The following is a 16,460-nucleotide window of genomic DNA, read 5'->3' on the forward strand; positions in this document are numbered from 1 at the left end:
TACATGATACTTCACCATTTATGGGCCTAGGGGAATACATCTTGTATTAGTTTGCTAATTGCGGGGTTGCCGGAGTGACCGAAACCTGAACCCCCGTTGGTATATCGATGCAGGAGGGATCGCAGGATCTCAGAGTTTAAGGCTGTGGTTAGATTTATCTTAATTACTTTCTTGTATTTGCGGATGCTTGCAAGGGGTATAATCACAAGTATGTATTAGTCCTAGGAAGGGCGGTGCATTAGCATAGGTTCACCCACACAACACTTATCAAAACAATGAAGATTAATCAGCTATATGAAGCAAAAGCACTAGACTAAATTCCCGTGTGTCCTCAAGAACGTTTGGTCATTATAAGTAAACAAACCGGCTTGTCCTTTGTGCTAAAAAGGATTGGGCCACTGGCTGCAATTATTTCTCTCGCACTTTACTTACTTGTATTTTATTCATCTGCTATATCAAAACCCCCTGAATACTTGTCTGTGAGCATTTACAGTGAATCCTTCATCGAAACTGCTTGTCAACACCTTCTGCTCCTCGTTGGGTTCGACACTCTTATTTATCGAAAGTACTACGATACACCCCCTATACTTGTGGGTCCTCACCATCCCATACTCCTACCGATACCGCCAACGAGTGCAAGCTTCCCCATACCCATCACCCGACATGGTAAATGAGTATCATCCGCGGGTAAAAATACCCATGCTTAAAACATATCAAATTAATCAAATAATATGACATAAGGTGAAGAGATCATAAATAGGGCTCTAATCATCACTAAACTACCAATAATTGTGAGACCAAAAAGCGTGAGGTTCAACCCTAGCAACATGAAGGCGTGATTAGGAGTATAATTAAGTACTTTAGAATATTACAGCGGCTCACTTGTATAATTTAGATGGGTAAATGGGTACGTGGGTATGGGTTCTACGATCCTATACCCATACCCGCTCTACCCGATGGGTATAATATTTTTCCATTTACGAACCCATGGGTAATATTTTGTCTCATACCCATACTCCTATTAGGTTTTTACCCGGCGGGTACGCGGGTGATGGGTACCCATTGTCATCCCTAATTGTGGTGTCTAGTTAGTACCATCTTTGTATGCTCAAAGTGACAGCGTGGAGCGTCCATAGATTGCTAATGCGAACTTTAAGGAGTGCTTATGCATCCCTCTGTAGTGTATTTGTGTTTATTATCAAACCGGAGAGTGGTTCAGAGTAGCATAGTGAAGTGATAATTAATATCTATGTATTCAATTATGATCTCATTGTTGAGAGTGTCCACTAGTGAAAGTATGATTCCTAGGTCTTGTTTCCAAGCATCGAAACACTGTTTACAACCAATTCTGCTACATGTTTGATTACTGCCATTTTTATTTCAGATTGTAATTACTACTTACAATCATCCATATTACTTGTATTTCACTATCTCTTCTCCGAACTAGTGCACCTATACAACTGACAAGTGTATTGGGTGTGTTGGGGACACAAGAGACTTCTTGTATCATAATTGCAGGGTTGCTTGAGAGGGATATCTTTGACCTCTACCTCCCCGAGTTCGATAAACCTTGGGTGATCCACTTAAGGGAAACTTGATGATGTTCTACAAACCTCTGCACTTGAAGGCCCAACACTGTCTAGAAGAATAAAAGCGTGCGTGGACATCAGGTACCATTACGGTACCAAGCCCGGTATCACCACACGTTTCTCTTAACCGCTACCAGAACGGTACCTGACCGGTACTACCGCATTTCACCATCAAGGGTGACTCAAGCGGTAGTGCTGGTTGAGGTACCGTCAAGGTACCGGCAAGTGTTATGCGTGTTTTTTCCAAAAGGGGGTATCACCAGCGGTATCTCGAACGGTACTACTGGTCCCAGAAGGGAGCGGTAGTACCGCCAGTGAGGTTCCAGGCTGACGTGTACCTGGTGCAGGTAGTTGTAGCGGTACTACCGCAACCAGCACTGGTACTACCAGTTTAGCAGAAACCTGTTTCTTTTCTACACCTCTCCAACCACGTCGAATCGCGACACACACACACAAAACCAAAAAATCTATCAACTATGCCTAACGATGACTATAGCTTCGATCTTGATTATTTCGATCTTGAGGTGTTCAACGAGAACACCGTGTACCTACAAATCTTCAAAGCAACTATGCAGACGGTGAAATACATTCTAGAGTTGTTATCAAACACAAAAAACCATATGGTGAGACTTTGCTCTTTCAATCTCCCCCCTTTTTGGTGTTTGATGACAACATAAGAATTTGCAATATAGTACAAGATATTATGATAAGACCGAAGTTTGCAAAATATAGACGGAGCTCCTCCTCGATGTGTGCATAATAGAAATCTGCATTTGAATACAAATGCACACCATCCTAGGAACAAAACTCCTCCTAGATTTTACAAACCAAGCACATATGCAACACAAGGATATATAACAAGATATATAGCATATGCACAACTTGAGGCAACACAAATAGATACAAGGGGTTTGCGTGCATGAATCATACATTTGCCTTGATAAAACCCAAACTCCAATATTTATGCCTCCATTGAGATGCTGACATGCTGTAGCCAATAGATATAAATACCGAAATCCGAAATTTTAGGCACACCATAATTAAGTCCATTACAAACCGAGGTCCACGATAGAATAGAGTTCAAATACAAATAGAGTTCATGGTAACTAGTGGTAAAAATGATGCCAAGGCCAAAAAGATAAAAAAGAAGCACCAAACCCTTGGCATCAACCCCATGCAAATTCTCGTACTAATAGATCATCTTTTCCCCCTTTGGCATCGAAACACCGAAAAAGAGAGAAGGAGCATGCTAGCGTCCCAAGGAGATCACTCTTCATATTCATCCTCGTCATCTTCTTCCTCCACGTCCTTGTCCTCATTCTCCTCGTCCTCGTCCTCATCCCAAAGAGATCACTCTTCATATTCATCCTCGTCATCTTCTTCCTCCACGTCCTCGTCCTCATTCTCCTCGTCGTCATCTTCTTCCGTTAATTGATTGATCAATTAACTCTGACACTAATTTTGGTGGATCTGGTTTAATTGCAACAATAGGTAGCAATCTGATGTCCCTAGGTATCCAATTGTCATGCCAAATATTAGTGCCAGCACCATTACCAATCTATTTTATCAAGCCTAGTTCCAAAGCATCTCTTCCTTCTAGCACTGCCCGCCATATCTGGCTAGGCCTAGTTACCAAACATGCTCGCATAAGGTCACGGCTAGGAAAATAGCTGCCTTTAAAATCCTAGCACTAAGAGAGTTTTTTTTAACATAAAAATATATTAACATTAGAGCTCAGAGTACAACATATCTGGCCGACAAAGGGTTGAGTGGCGATCGAAGGTGCCTAAACGCACACTATGATAGAAAGATGATCTAAACACATGTAGCTGATACCAAAGATTGCCTATGAAGTCAAACATCAATCGTTCATGTGCCGACAACACAAACTCGATACGGATGCATCTGCAATCTTCAAGGGCCTCCATCGTGCTCCATACCAGCTGATGCCCTGCGGGTAGCTCTCCCGACGGTCTATCCGGTGTATGCACTTGAGGCTGAGGAGGATTGAGTTGTAGATTTCGAGGAACCATCACCGAGCTCAACCGAAGCGGGTCCAGCAAGATTCGGCCTAAACGCCCCGCGCGGGAGCGCTGATCCTCCAGGAGCTAGCGACTGCAGGGGCGGCGGTGTGATCTGGGGTGATGGTGGTGCAACCTAGGACAGCTCCGTCTCACCGTAACCTGGCGGAGGAGCGCCATAGACGCTGTAGTAACCACCGTAGTGGTGTGGAGCAGGGTAGCGTGTAGGGCGCTGGCCGCTGGGGCAGGGTGGTCGAGGGCAGGTGCCATAGGCGCAATGGGGTCGGGTTGGGACACCAATGAGGCCGCTCGGGCGAGGGGCGCCCAGGCAAGGAACGGCGAGCCGGCGGAGAATGAGCGAGAGGCGGCGGCAGCAGAAGACATTAGAGATCGGTTTGCTCTAATACCATATTAGATACAGTAATACAAGTGTGACTATCTCATAGTAGTATATATAGAGGTACATAAAGTGTAGAAATAAAAATTACAATATATATATATACACAGTGGCTACGTATATACAGTCTAATAGGTCAGTGAGTAGCAGAAGAGCATGAGCGCGAAGCTTGACAAGCTGTGAGCCAAGTCGTCGAAGCAAAAGAAGCAGCTCTGTGCTGCCGCCTGAAACCTTAAACTCCATTCTCTTGTAATTTTAACCTCATGTGAATTGTGTTTTAATCTTTGCGGTAGTTTTATTTAGTTTTAAACTTTTAATGTGCCAAGAGGCAGCTGTTTGAGCTCCTTAATGTGAACATTCCTGATGTTATGGGCGTTGATTAGTGAGAACGGAAATGTGTAGCGAAGTATCATGTAATCTGTTGGCTGAAGCCTGAAGCAATACAAGTGGTTTGTTCATACATGCAGCACTACTATTTATGCACAAAGCTTTGATAACTTGGATTGTGAGCTCTTGTACTTTCAAACCTCTAATCAGTTTGATTATTCAATCAAAGATAGTTCAGACACGCAGGTGCAGTGTCAATAACGGAACTGCAGCTGTCTAGACCTAGTTGCTTGCTTGGACTTCTGAAAGCGTCGTTGTCTGCCCTGAGAACGTGAGAGATGCGGACGGGCGTGAAGTGTTAAGTCCTCGTTCTGATTAGAATGCCGTCACACGCACACCAAAGGAAGAATCTTTCACACTTGAATGGAGAGGCTGTCTGAGATGTATCTATTTTTGCATGTATGTACTTTTTAAATCGGTGATAGTGATATGAATTATTTTTTACCTATGTCCACTCATGCCTAATTCCCAGCTTGGTGACAGTCTGAACACATTTTGCTGCATTCTTGTTTTCGCCCATCATTTGACAGCACAGGTATACGTACACGGTACGCGCACAACCTGCAAGTTGTTGCGTATTTTTATCCGTGAAAACAACCGGCCTGCATTCATTTGCTGGGTTTGTTTTCATCGTGCTGGAGTCTCGTTCGCTAAACGCTAGTGGATTGCGGCTATCACTTGTAAGACAAAACCAGATAAGTTAACTGACAAATTGACTGTACTTCCCGTGCATTGCTTACTCCGAAGGGATCGTACACGAACGATAAGTGCCAGCCATGTATGAACATACCGTAATAGACGCGTGTGAGTTGTTCAAGACAACAAAAAATGCCAAGAACTAGTATAATGCAGGACATCAAGAGGCATTGCATTTGTAAAGTTCATTCTGTTTCAATTCAGACCAGTACGTTTAATCGGGAAACTAGATCTTGTTATTGCAGTCGAGTTGGTTCCCCGAAAAATTATGCGCTGAAAGTCTGGTCCGTGATAAGAGATCCTGAGGCGAAAATGAAACATGAACTCCCCATCTTTTCTCCGAAAGATGGACAAGACCCAGGCACCCAGCACAGTGGCTGCAAGAAGGAACACTTTAATTAGCAGGTTGGGGTCTAAGCTAATAGCATAAAACTAACACAATGTAAGCGAAATTTCTCAAATAGTATCACTTTACATTTTTGGAACCTAAATGTACCGCTACTTATTAGTTAGCTTTGTTTTCTTGGTACTACCTATGAATTTGTGTTCTTCTAGGAGTAATAATAATAAATAACACGATTAATTATGTGAAAATGCTTTTGTATTTTGGGTTCATTAAATGTATTTCATGCGGTGTCTCCTTCTTCATGGCTGCATAAAACATTCACATTAATGGATACTATTCTATGAGGTAGAAATCTAATTAATTTTTCTTGATTAGTGTTAGTGGACTTATATAGATGAAAAAAAAATTGATAGTAGCCTTATATTCAATTTCAATTTCTTTTTATTGGAACAAAGCATTCGGAGGATTGATAAGACACATAAAGCTATTTATTTGGACACATAAAGCTATTTATTCATAAGATACATGGTCTAGATATATTGTTTGATGTTACTCCCTCCGTTACATAATTCTTGATGTGATTTTAGTTAAAATTTAAACTACAATCACAATAGTAGAATGGAGAAAGTAATATTTTTCCGATCTATAATAAATGTTATAGTTTTAATTCAGATTTAAGCTAAGATCAGATACTTATTATGAATTGAAGTGAGTATTACTTAGTATTACAAGCAACACAACACGTGCATCTAAGACCAGAGCAGCCAGGCAGCTATTCACTCATGTTACGGGGCAAAACGACACTATTTTCCTTCGAAAGTTGGACAATTCCCAGCAAAACCTGCAAGCTGCAAATCAATCAGCCTAAACGAGGTGCTTGGAGTCCAGCTGCAAGTCCTGCAGCTTCCTGACAAAACAATTCAGTGTGACCTGTCGCGTGCATTCCCACTCTACCCGTTTTTTCTCGATGCCGTTTCCATGTTAGCCGTTGACCTACATTTTATAGTACACATCACTGTGCATCCTGCATGCTTTGTGTTTCGTTGTGGTTCACACATACTATACAATTATGAGACGATGATATGTGCTCCAATCACGCGGAGGGAGATGTGTTGACTTGTTTTTGTGTCTTTCATGGCTATGGGCTATCATTGTTAGGGTTTCTGTGTGCTCAGAATGCATTTTATAAAATGTAAAACAAAACACCTAACCACCGTAATGTGATGCATTTGGCAGACCTAGCAACGGCTGAGCATGAAAACCCCAACTAGATGCCATTTCTTCAGACAAATTGCCATAGAGAATTAAGTGAAGTAAGGCACTGCGTCGCTAGTAAGCCCCGCCAAATGAATGGCCCGGCACGAGGGCTAGTATAACTGCAAGTGTAGAAGGAGAGTCTTGGTGGAGGTGTGGTGTATATAATCATGATGGGCACGTGGTCAGGCTATAGCGGCTCCCGAACCTAATATGCCGTCGTCGCCACCAATGTCGATAGCATATCTGGAAAGCGCAAGAACAAGTAGGAGCCAACACTCTTTTTGAAGACCTGAATTGGACGATTAAGACATGCATTGTGTGTAGAACTGTAGACTTTGCCAACTTTTGGTTTTGCTATACAACTTGGTAAACTTAAAGTTTAACCCCTAGTTCTATAAGAGGCATCTCCAAGAATGTTTCAGTCTTGCCAGCGAGAGGAAGAAATGACCCCGCAAGAAGAGAGTAAGGTTGCATGAACATCAACAACGATCTATGTACAAACTCCAAGGAAAAGTAAGGAGCATCATTTCAATTACCTTATCTTATATTGGTCAATCTAAGATAAATTTTACGGCTGGACTTATATGATATGTTGTTTATACATGATATGTATACATTTTTTTTATAGAGTTGTACTAATAGGAAAATCTAAGGGCATGGTGATGTCTTAGAACTTAGAAGTGCCACGTAAGATAAACTTTGAGGTCAAGGAAAGATAAAGTAAAAAAAAATAGTTGCCTTCTGTTTAGTTAAGAGATGATGTTTGAGCAACAATGTCTCTTCACCACATATTTAGACTAGATATAAGACTAAAAACTAACTCACTATAAATAACATTTTATTATTATATCTAGATTACATGACAAGATTAAGATAAGACAACATATCAACCATTGTACATGACCTAAAATCTCTTTAGGGAAACACATTTTTCCAAATAATCATTGCCAAAAGAAACTTATTTTCCAATAAATATATATTCCCTCAGTATATGGTTGTGCCAATTAATTTGGGCCACATGATGACTAGCTAGACGAGGCAACCACATGTTTTTCTTTGAATGCAAATTCACACGTGGAGTTTGGTCGGTCAGTCAGGTTGCATCAAATTTATTTAACATCAGAGTGTTACTAATATGGTGGATATGGAGCTTATTTATTGTTGAACTATTTATCTTTCCTCTTTTGTGTCGTGTATCTTTATGTAGAGATCGAATGTAATTTCTTTTTTGCTTGTATCATTTTGATGTGTCAATTTAGATAACAAAAACTCCCCTTTATTGTAAAAAAAATATATTTCTTCTACTCCTAACGAAGCTTGATCACTTGAGTACTTCTTGCCCATTAATCAAAGAATATCACAACTAACCTAATTATTACACTTCTGGAAGAAAAAACAAACGTTTGACGAACAAAAACCATGGCTTAGCTAGTGATGTTCTTGTCCCTTTCATGTGGCGTATTCGCAGCGTGCGGGTTGCATTCAGCTGAAGAGAATGATGATGTTATCACCCTAAGCTCCTAACCAATTGCGTGCCATGTCGTCGCCGGCTAAATAAGAACCCACGCGCGCGCGCATCCATTTGTCGCTCCGGCCCTTCTTTAAAACCCCGCGCGTATCACGCCATTGTATTGACCACACCCTCCCTACAATTAAGCGCGCGCACAGCGCCAAGGGAAGCAAGCCCAAAGCCAAACCAGCTCAGCCATGGCGGTGGGCTCCGATGGCGGCGGCGGCGTCGTGCGGCGGCGCGGGTGCTCGTGCTCCAAGGAGGACTTCTTCCCGGAGGAGTCGTTCTCGAGCTGGGCGGCGTACGGGCGCGCGCTGCGGAGCACGGGGCACCGGCTGGCCGACCGGCTGACGTCCCGGTCGCTGGAGGCGACGGAGCTGCACGAGGTGCGCGCCCGGAGCGGCGCCGACATGAAGCGGGACCTCACGTGGTGGGACCTCGCCTGGTTCGGCGTCGGCGCCGTCATCGGCGCCGGCATCTTCGTGCTCACGGGGCAGGAGGCCAAGGAGGTCGCCGGCCCCGCCGTCGTCCTCTCCTACGTCGTCTCCGGGGTCTCCGCCATGCTCTCCGTCTTCTGCTACACCGAGTTCGCCGTCGAGATACCCGTCGCAGGTACAGTAATTGTTTTCTTTAACACGCACACTGACGTACGCACATGCTGTAGCTGGCGCGACCTGTGCTATGATCCGGTTTCAATTCGCAACAAAATGAAGATATGATCTACTTCAGCTCATGATTTTTCTCGTCGTCGCTGTCTGACGACAGATTAAGCTGTGATTTCTTGATAAAAAGATTATACGGAGTAGATCGTCATAGTATACTACTCTGATGCAAAAGTAGTATTTAGTGCATTAACCTAGGTAGTCTGATGGATAAGCATGTAGTTAGAAATTGGAAAGATTCTTCTGTCACCTCTAAGGAAGTCCAAACACGCAGCAGGTAAAACAGAAAGATTCTAGCAGAATATACAATTATACTTGTGGTGCTAACATAGTAGTATAACCTCAATTAGGTAGAAGAATACAACAAGGTGCTACATATGTGGCGGGCATGTCTACATGAATGGACAGGGTAGTTTATTTCCCCATTCAGTTACCAAATTAAGTAATAAATGTTCTTGAGTTCTTGATCTAGTCTGGACTACCCATATTGATCGATCTCACTAACATGGAGCTGTCCAACATGTCACTACCAGTACAATCGTGTTAGGAATTATAGTAGAGCAATTCTAACATGTCGCTACCAGTACAAAATGTTAGGAATTATAGTACTACAGCAAGTCCGTGGCAACCTTTTTCTCCCTGATGTTATCCAGTTGACTCACTCACTTGGAGTCTTGGATCTCGCGCACCTATTATGTGTTTCTTATTCAGTTTCTCCGTTGAAAATCAACAGTAATATAAAAGAATAGTATTTTTGAACTTTGAAGGATAGTTCACACACTGCACATCAGCAAAATAGTCTCAGATACCATAAGGAGTAGTAGTAGACTAGTAGTTGATGTTATCCAGTTGACTCACTCACTTGGATTCTTGAATCTCGCCATTCATTTTCTCCTTTGAAAACTAACGGGTTTAAAGAATATATACATAGTACCCGTCAATTCTGCTTGGACTTTGAAAGGTAGTTCACACTACCCATCAGCAAGCTGGTCTGAGAATTACTGATAGTAGACTAGTTGTTGATTTGATCAATTGCTCTGCTTTGTCGTGATGAAAATTCTCATCGTTTGACCAAATAGTAACACTATTTCTGGAAGCAGAGAGTGACAGTAATGTCTTGACTTGCGACTTTTTCATTTAGAGCTTGAGGAGCAGAGAGGACGGATTCTTAGATTAGGGAGACAATTTTCCTAAATACTGATACGTGATATTTTTAGAAGCATGTATGTGAGCTTACGTTTTAGGAACACGAAAGATATGACATAATCACATAAACACGCACACTATGGCTAACACAATAGTCCGTACTTGTAACTTGTAAGGCAGAAAGGACACAGCAATTGTTGAGTTGTGACCGCATGGCTTAGGCTTAGGTTGGCCTTGTTGTAGTCTGTTGTGCTAAACTTGCAAATGCAATTTATTGGGCCGATGGGTTTATCATGATCAAGTGCAATTGTTGAGTTGTGACCGCATGGCTTATGCTAGGTTTGCTATTGTAGTGGATCATAGCCATTAATTGCGATGGACTAAGATAATCTCATATGGCTAACAAGATTTTTCCATTTTACCTTTTGCTAAAAAAATCAGCCTTCAAAATACTTTGTAGGTTGTAGCATATTATAGAGAACAGTTGTGCTACTTCTAACTGATTCAGAAATTACCATTTCAAAGTTGCCACCAAGAATCGTCTTAGGGAATGTTTTAGCAGACTTCAGAATTTGTGCAAGTGCAGAAAGGAGGTAAATTTATTCACCCTATAAATTAAATTCACCACAACATAGTCTAACTATAAATTGAGATTACCATAAAACAAGACCTATAAATATAGTCAAAGGTCAAAGCATGCTAAGTTTGACCAAACATGTAAAAGAAAATATTAACATTTGCAATATTTGGTAAATGCACTATCAAAATGTATTGTGCAGTGAATCTGTTGATATTGATTTGGTATTGTAGGTATTCATATTTTTGTTTAAAAACATGGTTAACCTTGGACAATATGGATTTTTCTAAATGTATATGCCTTGTTTAGGGAGAAGCACTGATGCGGTTCTTTTCACGAGTACATACACCAGTGTTTTAAGTGCCTTTGTGTTACTAGTCCTATGTAGCTAAACTGAGGAATTAGTTAGTTAACTGCAACAGTAGAAGTGTTCGACGAAATTCTCAGTCGATGTGTTCGACGAAATGCTCATGATGAATCGTCGTCGATACTCTATCACTGACGAAATTCTCGTGCAGGGGGTTCGTTTGCCTACCTCCGGGTGGAGCTGGGCGACTTCATGGCGTTCGTTGGCGCGGGCAACATCCTCCTGGAGTACTGCATCGGCGGCGCGGCGGTGGCGCGCGCGTGGACGTCCTACTTCGCCACGCTGCTCAACCAAGAGCCCGACCGGTTCCGCATCCACGCCACCTCACTCCACGAGGACTACTCCCGCCTCGACCCCATCGCCGTCGTCGTCATCGTGCTCATCTGCGCCTTCGCCGTGATCAGCACCAAGGGCTCCTCCCGCTTCAACTACATCCTCTCCATCGTCCACATCGGGGTCATCCTCTTCATCATCGTCGCCGGGCTCACCAAGGCCGACACCGCCAACATGCGCGACTTCACGCACTTTGGTGCCCGGGGCATCTTCGCAGCCTCCGCGGTGCTCTTCTTCGCCTACATCGGCTTCGACGCCGTCAGCACCATGGCCGAGGAGACCAAGAACCCGGCGCGCGACATCCCCATCGGACTCGTGGGGTCAATGGCCATCACCACGGGGCTCTACTGCATCCTCGCTGTCACGCTCTGCCTCATGGTGCCGTTCGCCGAGATCGATAAGGACGCGCCCTTCTCCGTCGCCTTCTCCCAGAGGGGCATGAACTGGGCCAAGTACATCGTGGCCTTCGGCGCCCTCAAGGGGATGACCACCGTGCTGCTCGTCAGCGCCGTCGGCCAGGCGCGCTACCTCACCCACATCGCCCGCACGCACATGATGCCGCCCTGGCTCGCGCAGGTGCACCCCAGGACGGGCACGCCTGTCAACGCCACCGTCGTCATGCTCTTCGCCACCGCCGTCATCGCCTTCTTCACCGACCTCGGCATCCTCTCCAACCTCCTCTCCATCTCCACGCTCTTCATCTTCATGCTCGTCGCCGTCTCGCTGCTCGTCCGCCGTTACTACGTCACCGGCGAGACCACAGCCGCCAACCGCAACAAGCTCGTCGCGTGCATCGTGGCCATCCTGCTGTCGTCGATCGCGACGGCCACGTACTGGGGCCTGGACCGCAAGAGCTGGGTGCCGTACGCCGTCACCGTGCCGGCGTGGCTCGTGTCGACGGCGTGCCTGTGGGCGTTCGTGCCGCAGGCCAGGACGCCCAAGCTGTGGGGGACGCCGCTGGTGCCATGGCTGCCGTCGGCGTCCATCGCCATCAACATCTTCCTGCTCGGCTCCATCGACGCCAAGTCGTTCGAGAGGTTCGGCTTTTGGACCGCGGGGCTGCTCGTGTACTACATCTTCATCGGACTGCACGCGTCCTACGACGAGTCCAAGGCGCTTGCAGCCGAGGCCGCCGCCCGCAAGGTGGAGGACGGGCAGGTGGCGCCGCCGACCAACGGCAAGTGATCAATAGTACCATCAGCGCGGTCCGGTCCAATCTATCTGTGGAGGATTACAATGTGTGTGACGTGACATTGCGAATTATGATCTGTGTTGTACAGTTACTTCAGTATGATATGCACGAACCAGAACTTACTTGTGCCAAGTTGTTTAGGATGCCAAGGTATATTTCTTCAAAAACCTATAGTGGAGTGGTGTGGTCATTAACCTTTCGAACCCTTGCCAAACTACAAGTCCAAGTGTTTAAGATGTACGTTAGTTTTTGTGAAAAAGCTACTGTCTAAAATAGCACACGAGCAAGTCTCGGCAGCAGCGACGGTATACCTGTCCATATATTTGGAGAGCTTTAAGATTACAGTTTTGTCAGTTCTGGTGGCCCGAGAATTGAGGTAAAGCTCAGCAAGGTACCCAGCCGTTGGATTTGTATTGATTCATGCTAACAAGTGCGTTGCAACTAAGATTTTCATAGGAAAGCTCTTCGAATTTTATCAATGGCATTAAACAGCCAAGGAGGCGAGCCGGGTTAAGAGCATCTCCAGTCGCGTCCCTCAAAAAGCGTCCGACACAGATGATTTGGGGCACGTTTAGGACCGCGCCGGACAAAAAGAGATCAAAAATCTGTACAGAAAAGAGACCCTTTCCAGCCGCGTCCCTCAAACAGCGTCCGGATGCATGCATTTTAATAGAAGGGACCACCCCATGTGGAAAAAGTAGGTGAGAGAAAGTGTGGGGAAAGAGAATGGCATGTGGGGACTAGGGGCTGCATGCATGCATATGGGCTCTCATTTTGTGTCCGGCGTCCCCGGTAGAGACTCTATACATAGAGTCTCTACCGGGGACGCCGGACACAAAATGAGGCGCTATTTAGCTTTGGGGGACGCGACTGGGACGCGATTTTCTCCATTTCTTGTCCGCCGTCCCCCAAACGCCGGGGGACGCGACTGGAGATGCTCTAAGGACACTAGATGGAAGATAGCAATTGCCGAAAGAACGGACTGAACTAGGAATATCATGCCACCATGAGTAAGCCTCGACCTTTTAAGGCTAAATAGAATCTTCCGTCACCTAGCACTTAAACTCTATATAGTGCTAAAAGATAGGGAGTGGTGTTCGGCACATGGGAGCATATGCTCCCTTTATTTTGAAAGCATGTTACACATATTTTAAAATTTCAAAAAAATTGAAACGAAAAATTCACATGTACATTTTCACGTGCTACGAGCTCACAAAGTTGTTTCGTGAAAAATCAACTTATCATGTGACTTGTGTAAAAATACAAAATTTAATGCTAAAAACAAGGCTTTTCAGAAGATAAATTAACTCTTTTTTACATAGACCACAAAAAATATTAGTTTCTCACGAAACTTGACGAACGCATATATATCATGAAGATATACATGTAGATTTTTTTATCAAAAATTTTCGACATTTCGAAATATAATATTTTGGTAGAGGGACCATATGCACCTGGGAGCCGAATTGAATTTCCGTAGCGCTATATTTAAATTTGAAAGTTAGACCTGGATATGTAATGTATTTATAAACTACTTCTATTACTACAATCATCATTATTGTTTAGTACAAGTTTGTAATAACATTGAATTTCTTGTCATATTTATAGACGATATGAATATTTGATGCCTAATTTTTCTAGGAACTAGATAATTCCCCGCGCGCTGCTGCGGAAATTGTGTGCAATATATTTGGATGATCTTTGTTTGTATTTCAGAGAAATGTTTGTATTAATAATATCGAACTCACAATAGGAAATAATTACATTTTTATTATTGTATTATCAGAAAATATTTATTGAGCATAGGTAGCATAAGATGTGGTGAATTTAAATACCGGGGTTTTTTTGTTCATGTACGCAAAAGATGTATTTGGTAGTCTTCAATGGGTGATCCCCTGGAAGCTCTGGTGTTTAACTATCAGGATATATATCAGTTCCCTAAATCTTGTGAGTGGGTGAGATCAATTATACAGTCGAACTAACAATCATATGTGTTCAACTCTTAGAGTCATAAAGAAGCAAAAAAAAGTATTATGCCATAATCTTGCATGAACCACCTCGCGACAGAACGAAGCAAAATCAAAATATCATGATTTTGACATCTCTTACATCACAACCCTATTCTCCCATGAATTGTGTGATGTAGTATGTATGTACACTTGCATGTATCAACACAAACGATCAAGCGGACTTATAGTGAATGGACTATAGTTAAGGTTCACCTTTCTTAGTAGGCTGTCGTACACTTCCTAAAACAAAATGAACTATAAGAATCTATTGATTTTGAGAGAGATCAATTCTTGTGTTCCATAATCTGCAACATGGCCTACATCATGCAAACTGTAAACACACGCAATCCATCTGGGCAAGTAAGTATGAACAATTACTAAGAGTAGGTTTCTGGCAAACACACACAATTTTTCTGACATTATTTTTCAGATTATCATCGAGGAGAGCTTCCCGGTTCAGTTCCACATAAATATATCCACCTGACCTGCGACGACAGGTTCTATCAGGACAATGTAATATCAAATTTTGGTTAATATGCATTATACTAATCCAACATTAGATGTCAGCTCTTATATAACCTATTGTGAAGTTCTGCACACTTGTATATTAAGGTGTTGGGAGGTGCACATTTCAAACTTGTATATCAGCTCTTATATAACCTATTGTGAAGTTATGCACACTTGTATACTAAGGTGTTAGGAGGTGCACATTTCAAACTTGTATATTAATAACTCTTGTAAAGGGTACACAATTCAGAGAAAAGGAACATAATCTAAATGTATATAGTGCATAATTAACACGGGTACCAATTGATAAATCATAAAAAGATCAACTGAAAAGAAAATAGAATTATGGCTACTTCTGAGAAGAGGCCTTACTTCTGAAGATAAAGCATCCTGCTTCTCAGTTTGACAGAAAATTGGTGAGCAGCATGCCATTATGTACCAAGTAGTATTCCTGATAAGAAAAATATGAAAAAAAACAGGTATGCCAACGGACAATTGTGTTGGAAAAAAATATTAAGATTGCACTATGAAATAGAAAATATAGAACTGCTACCTCAGAGCAAGTGAAAGATCAGAAGCAAGCTTACATAATTGTTGGAAGAATGGAAATACTCTCTTGTTGAACGAAAGAGAATAGTGCACTCCGCGGTGAGAAAAGTAACCAGCAAAAGAATTTAAGAAGTAACCAAGTCCAGTTGTAATTACATGCAAAACCTATAACTGGAATCATATGATTGATTCGCTTAACATTTGTTTAGGTGGTGAAAATCTTTTACCGAAGATATTGCATGTACCATATTACAGTGGAAGGCTACTTGAATGGCTTAAGTGATTATTTCTCAAGTCTCAACTGAAACAGAAAGATTAGCGTACAAACATAGAATCATGGGAATGACACCTATTTATTCCCATACAAAGAAAACAGTACATGAACCTTTAACTTTATAAAAACTGTTTCCCTTAAACGAAATTTGGATTAAGATTTTGAATAAAAAATCAAACTTACAGTGAGGAAATAATAGACCTATCTATGTTAATAAAAAAATAAAACATACAAAGAAAAAAAAAATACCATGTTAACTTACGCCTGCAGGTTCGTTGCAAGAAATATCCACATGAAGGCTCCAGTCAGAAAATCCACCTGAAGCTTGCCTTCAAAAAATAGTTGGGTCACCTGCTATAGTGAGGCGATAACTAAGGAGTAGTTTTCACTGCCTGCTCTACTCAATCTAATGAATGTACAAACTGAGGCTATATAAAGCAATGACAAAACATCATATGTATGATCCTTCAAACCTCGCATACACAAATAGGGGAATAACAAAGAACCTCTCTAGCAATAAAGTGGATAATAAGTAGAAAATCATGGATTTGGTAGCAGCTATTGCCAGAACCGGTCCTTGCGGCATCTGAGAAAGCCATATGCGTCGTGGTTGTGTCCCTGTTGATCAGGCATGGCAGATC

The 16,460-nt window shown here is 42.8% G+C and overlaps 1 protein-coding gene across 1 annotated transcript; it reads left to right on the forward strand.

Annotated features, from left to right (window-relative positions):
* Window positions 1-8,341: 8,341 nt before the first annotated feature.
* On the forward strand, window positions 8,342-12,648 carry LOC127293715 (cationic amino acid transporter 1). Its single transcript, XM_051323355.2, has 2 exons — window positions 8,342-8,815; window positions 11,107-12,648. The coding sequence occupies exons 1-2, from the start codon at window positions 8,401-8,403 to the stop codon at window positions 12,471-12,473; spliced, it is 1,782 nt and encodes a 593-aa protein (XP_051179315.1). The 5' UTR covers window positions 8,342-8,400; the 3' UTR covers window positions 12,474-12,648.
* Window positions 12,649-16,460: the final 3,812 nt, after the last annotated feature.

This window comes from Lolium perenne, chromosome 4, assembly GCF_019359855.2.
Source record: "Lolium perenne isolate Kyuss_39 chromosome 4, Kyuss_2.0, whole genome shotgun sequence".
Taxonomy (NCBI): domain Eukaryota; kingdom Viridiplantae; phylum Streptophyta; class Magnoliopsida; order Poales; family Poaceae; genus Lolium; species Lolium perenne.

Excerpts from the sequence above, each read along its gene's own strand:
- LOC127293715 (XM_051323355.2), top strand. The coding sequence starts at position 8,401 with ATGGCGGTGGGCTCCGATGGCGGCGGCGGCGTCGTGCGGCGGCGCGGG. Across the intron at positions 8,816-11,106 it reads CGTCGAGATACCCGTCGCAG|GGGGTTCGTTTGCCTACCTC; the intron begins GTACAGTAATTG and ends ATTCTCGTGCAG.